We start from the raw sequence: 6,201 nt of genomic DNA on the forward strand, positions 1-6,201 counted from the left end.
GAAGAAACAGTGCCAGCATGGGGCGCTTCCAAGATCTGCAGACAGAAGACTGCCTGAAGTATCAGTCAACTTAATGACTGTTTTCCCTGCAGAGAAGACAAGCCACGATGGAAATCCTGAGAGACGGGGCAGTGGAAGCTAAGCGATTCCTTCTGTAGGCAGGGGTCCCGGATGTGCATGTCTTGATTTGACACTAAAGTTTTAGTATCAGTAGGAAAAAAACTCCTGAAGGAGCTCTTAACGAGAAATATTTTTCTTTACTCTCTAAAGGCAAGTACTATTATAAAGAAAGAAATTTGCTTTCAAAACAAAGAAGATCGACAAGCATATAGTGCATCTATTATCTGTTAAGCTAAGCACTGAAGGAACATAAATAAGACAGCTTCCGCCCCTGAGAGATCTATAAATTGTTACTGTTGCTTTCGGGCCATTTAAGAAATGTTTGAAACATAGCACTTTCTTTTCTGATGTATGTCAAACACCAGTACTCTCTTTCCTGATGTACCTCAACCAGCATAAGTCACAATTTCTAAATTACAGTTCAACACATATCTGCTCCCCAAAACGTGAGTGTAGAGAATTAAATTCATCTCACTGTGGATCTGTTCATCCCATTCTCTAAACTTGGATAATTCCAGAGGACAATCCTATTAAATGGTCCCTAGTACCAAAGAGAAGCCACATACGAAAAAGGATGAACTGGTCACTTGGATTTCATTTTAAAGGAAAGGAAGACACAAAGTTCACTAACTTGAAAATCACCTGTTAAGAAGGCAACACATTTTTATACCAGTTTGTATAATAATTTTACTGCATAAGAAATTAGGGATTGCATAAATCATTAGGTCAACAGCATATACAGAAGAAAAAAGAAAAAGAAATGATTATGTTGATCAAATAAAATTAAAAAAATTCAATTTTTTAAAATACCACAAATTCCCCAAGTGTAGCTCTTTTTAAGACCAAACTTACCTCTTTCATTTTCTGGATATAGTAATGACCATAATGGAACAGTGTTCCATTAAGCCAAATGGAACACTGCTTTACAGCAAAAAACATAAAAAAGCAACTTACAGAGATATGTAGCCCTCATAATACTGGATATAACAAAAACCAAGACATCAGTCTGCCTGCCTGTTTTTGCCTAAAGCCTGGCTTGAATTTACTATTAATACTAACAGCTTATATAGAATGCACATACTACATAATTTCCTATGTCATGAAGCTGCACAAACTGGAGAATTAAAAAATGATTACAGGGGTGAATGCCTTCTAATAGGGGGAAAAGTATATAAATATACTGGATGTTAAGATTTCCATTCTTCATTCAATTTGCCCTGTTTAAAACATAAAAATACAAATAAATAGATTTCCTCATAAGTGAAATTCATACTGTACTGTTAAAAAAAGATAAAGAAAGAAAAAATCTTAATTTACTTTTTCTTGTCATTAAATAAAAATTCTAATATACAGACATATTCAATATTTATATAAACCATACGAGTCCATTTATGATTCCTTGTTCACCACTGACATTTAATAGTGTTGGTCTCTGTACAATGTGGCTCACACCCTCAATGCAGGTTTAATTCTACATTCTGCTCCACCTAATTTTTTTCTCTGTTTTCTTTTTAATTAAAAAAGATTTTGTTCTTGGAATTTTAGAACTTACATTTGAGTTGTCTGAAAAAATACAATTTCAATGCAAAAACCACATGGAGCGTTCAAGAAGAGTATACTGCTGGTGCTATAATCTTTTTGCATGTCTTTGTTTTCATAGAAAAAAACCAGAACAAAATAAACAACATGGAAGAATTTTAAATGGCTAAACGCAACCACATCATATTAATGGGACGCCTCATGCACACAAACAAACAATGAAGGGAAAAAGATCAGACGTCTTTCTTTTGCTTTTGTTCTAGCTTTCTTCTTAACAGACCATAATTCTCCTTAGTTCCTGACGCGGTGGGGTCAAGCTGCAGAGAGATTTCATAGTGTTTTTTGGCCAAGTCTAGATGTCCCCAACGATGATAAAGCACAGCTGAAATAGCAAGAGATGGATTTCATTGGACAGGCTTCTGAATACCTTGCAGTATTCCCAACCACTTGTACAAAAAAATATTACGGCACCTCTGCAGTTTTCAAAAATCATCATTTCAAACAATATTGTCTGTACCGCAACCTTTATTTATTATCACCACACTCCCTGGTGATTGTCCATGTCACCACCTCCCGTGACTCCTGGGGTTCTGCAGATCACTAGATATGACCCATCTTCTTACAGCAACATTATTACATAAAGAAGTAAACAGAAGATTACATCAAGGTTCTCAAAGTTGCCACGAGAGCTCTAGGAAGTCAGGCTGGACAGGGCTGGGCTCCGTCACTGCTCGGGGCCCCAACCGTGCACAAGTCCAGCATCTGAATAAAGATTCCCCTACATCTTCTGGCAAAACACTAGCTTGTTTGTTGCTAGCTGGAAATAAGGGCTCTCACATCAAGATCAGACCATAAAATGATAGTTAAAATCTAACTATTAGAGTGGTGTCTGATTATTATCATGATTTTGTAAGTGAACCTAATTTTTTACACGGGCAGAGGAGCAGCTATTGCTGCCTTGTGACTTTCATGATGAACAGCTACAGAGTCTGTAGGGAACTGATCTGGTGAAAACACAGTCACATGCTGAGCACTGTAAGCATTGACATGATGCTCTAAAAATGGTGTAATTACTGAGATATAAAAATGAAAGAAAGGAATTCTATGGAATAAATAATTGTAAATGCACTTTATTTTTTATAACCTTTTAAAAATGTTCATTGATTTTTTGGGAGAGAGAGAGAGACAGAATGTGAGTGGAGGAGAGTCAAAGAGGAGGGGAGACGCAGAATCTGAAGCAGGCTCCAGGCTCTGAGCTGTCAGCACAGAGCCCGATGCGGGGTTCAAACCCACGAATTTTGAGATCATGACCTGAGCCGAAGTCAGATGCTTAACAGACTGAGCCACCCAGGCGCCCCAGGTCTCCACTATGTTCTTATGTTCTCTTAGGTCTTGGGTAAAAGTGCATTTATAGGGGCACATGGGTGGTTTAGTCGGTTAAGCATCTGACTTCGGCTCAGGTCATGATCTCACGGTTCGTGGGTTAGAGTCCCGCATCGGGCTTTGTGCTGACTTTCAGCTCAGAGCCTGGAGCCTGCTTCGGATTCTGTGTCTCCCTCCCTCTGTCCCTCCCCTACTCATGCTGTCTCTCTCTCTCTCTCTCTCAGAAAGAAATAAAACATTAAAAAAAATTTTAAACAACAACAAAAAAAGAACATAGTGGAGACCAGGCTATAATGGAAGGTCTGCTATGGAATAAAGGAAAGAAACTTCCAAAGTAATTCTGTGTTTAACATTCTAGGATGTTTCACGCAAAGAAAGAAATTTGAAATTTATCATAAGAAGGGGATAAACTGAGTGGGGAATTTGGGGGCTTGGTCTGGTCATACAGTTATAATTTGTAAATAGGACTACTATTTAGCTACCCTTTTAATGTAATAATTTCTCTTTAAAAAACCTCACATCTTAGAGGGGCACCTGGGTGGCTCAGTCTGTTAAGCATCTGACTCTTCATCTCGACTCAGATCATGATCTCATGGTTTGTGGGACTGAGGCCCGCCCTGGGCTGACAGCGCAGAGACTGCTTGGGGTTCTGTCCCTCCCTCTCTGCTTGCATTCTCTCTCTCTCAAAATAAATAAATAAGCTTAAAAAACCCCCACATCTTAGAACCTGATTATAAAGACCAATGCAGGCTAGATTTGTTAAAAACTACTTTCTCTACATTGATATTAGAGAAATGCACCCATTTCTTTAAACTTACATGGACTTTCAGTAGGATTCAAGTGGAAAGATTTCCTTACCCAAATTGCCATGGTAACTTGCAGCGTTCGGATGAGCTTTAATTGCTTTGAGGAACAAAGCTTCAGATTCCTGGAGAAAATGATATAAAAAGTAAGGTACTGCACAGTGCAAAACAGCACACAGTTTTGCTGTGTACAGTTTTCAAACTTTTAATGTCTTTGTTTCGTGTCACAGCATCCTTCTCCCAGAAACATTTGGGAAGGCCAGCGGGGCCACACCCTGTTGAGAGGCTCTGAAGGGCAATCAGGGAAGTGAGCAAGAGGGCCAAGGTGACAGAACAGTAGTGAGGGGAAGGTGTGCAATGGCAAGCAATGGTGGCCGCAGAGACAGCACAAATATGCTAATGCGCTATGCCACCTGCCTCCCGGAAGTGGCTGGAATTTTGGCACTTGGCAAGTAGGTCGATTCAGGGTGCAGTGGGAGATGAGCCAGAGTCAAATGGCCAGGAAAGGACTGGGCTGTTGAGGACACCCACAAAAGCATCATTTCCATGCAGCATCAATGAATTCATTTCTAGGATTCTCAAGGTAGGAGCTGGGGCCGATTTAATCCCCCCAAGACTCACAAGCCCTCAGCAATCCAGAAAGAGCCCATTCAGCTGGAAAAAATAAGCGGGGAGAATGAGGGAGAGACGGCTGTCATCTAAGCAGTCGCAGGACTGTGTATGACCATGACCAAATGCCCCTGATGGACGTGAACTGATTCTTGTATAGACTGGCATTTCCTCCAAATAGTGCTCACTTCCAGTCAGGCTGAGAAGAGGCAAGGCCACGTGTTGTTTTTCCTGATCACCATGGGACCTCGGCTGCCTGGATGGTCCCATTCTACCACAATGCCAGGAGATAAAGATACCCAACTGTTCTCTGCTGACACTTGCCGGGCGTAGCTACTCACGCCATCTACATTTGTGCTCCTGAAGGGCCACACATGCTTTAGTGAGTATCAAACACTAAGCTTAAACAGCTAAAGTTGGCGGCTGGGGGACAGGTTTGCTCCTTCTAGCAGTATCTTCTGTGAAGTTTACAGGTGGGCTTCCTGGAAAACATCTAGGATTGTGCATTTTATAAAGTGTAGAAGGACCAATTTCCTTGCCCTGTGGTGGCCCACGGTACTCCTGTGAAACAGGCTAGGCATTTGGGCAAACAGCTCTGAAACCACGACCTTTTGCAGAAAGAGATGACAGAGAAAAGTTTATATTTTGGAGATGTTGTCCAAAAAGGACCAAATGAAGGCATCAGTCCAAGGTGTCAGCGAACAGCACTCCCAGAGCTCAGAGTCAGTGACTACATTCCAAGCTGCGGTCGCTCAAACTCCTTCAAGCAAGCGTAAGACTTTCCTGACATGTTAGGTCTGCTGGAGAAAAAGGCACCAAATGGACTGCATAGGTTTGGAGTAGTTTCTAAATAGCTACGGTTTCGGATGGCTTTCAAACATTACCATTTAATGTAAAATCTGAGAAATAGGAAGTCCAGGGAATCTAAATCTACTTTAAAATGCTTCTCTACTTGCGAAGGAAGCAGAGTAAATTAGAGACCACTATGGAGAGATAAAAAGCAAGTTCTCAGGGAACACTGGATTCATTTCAATAATTTCTGAAATGCCCATGAGTGTGGACATCATTCAGGAGGATGTGGAGACAGAGTCCAGTTTGGAGGACATGGCAGTGTTCAGGACAGCATGTGCAGAGAGGGGAGCAGGGCTTTACCCCCTTGGGGGGCAGCCGCTGCTGGCAAGGCAGAGGCTGGACCCTGGAGGGGGTGGTGAGGAGGCCGAGTGAGGTAATGGGGGAGGAAAAAATAAGTCAAAGTTTCCAAGTTTGGAGATGGCATATTGACAGGAGAAGGGGCATCGGGGGGAAGAGCGGTTCTGGGCTTCCGCCTTGGTTGCGTAGCAGCGGGGCGGCCATGACAGAATGGTTCAGTGGCTGCTGGTAGGTAACAGGGCTGCTCAGATGAAAATGTGCCCCATAACCACAGGGTTTCAAGGCACTGTGCACAGATACAAATCACTGTGCACAACAGCGTCTTAAAAGGGAATCTGGAAGCCTGAATGTTTCACGGCCCAATGTGGGACCAGGCACTTAATAAATGCCCATCAGCTGGACAGCGGAGGAGGTGTAAAAATGGGACGTTGGGCTCTGCCCTCTCGAAATCTCCGGGCTCACTAATGAGACTTACCAAGTTAATGATAATACAGAACAGCAAAGGCTTAGGCGAAGTGAGTTCTACGGACAGTAGCCCCTGTCCTCCACAAGTGGGGATGTCCTCCATCCCCACAAGTCCCCATCACCTTCCGCCCCG

General features: G+C 42.3%; 1 protein-coding gene across 3 annotated transcripts in view; it reads right to left on the reverse strand.

The window, feature by feature from the left end:
• Nucleotides 1–794: 794 nt before the first annotated feature.
• The window catches only part of TMTC4 (transmembrane O-mannosyltransferase targeting cadherins 4), a 63,091-nt gene continuing 57,684 nt past the window's right edge, over nucleotides 795–6,201 (reverse strand). For all 3 annotated transcript variants that reach the window (XM_077753894.1, XM_077753892.1, XM_077753893.1), the window contains 2 exons: nucleotides 3,901–3,970; nucleotides 795–2,041 (listed from right to left, as the gene is read on the reverse strand). In XM_077753894.1, the coding sequence (XP_077610020.1) occupies nucleotides 1,893–2,041; nucleotides 3,901–3,970 (219 nt within the window). In that variant the 3' untranslated portion in view covers nucleotides 795–1,892. The remainder of the gene's footprint in view (nucleotides 2,042–3,900; nucleotides 3,971–6,201) is intronic.

The sequence above is a fragment of the Crocuta crocuta genome, unplaced genomic scaffold (assembly GCF_008692635.1).
Source record: "Crocuta crocuta isolate KB4526 unplaced genomic scaffold, BGI_CrCroc_1.0 scaffold31, whole genome shotgun sequence".
Lineage (NCBI taxonomy): Eukaryota > Metazoa > Chordata > Mammalia > Carnivora > Hyaenidae > Crocuta > Crocuta crocuta.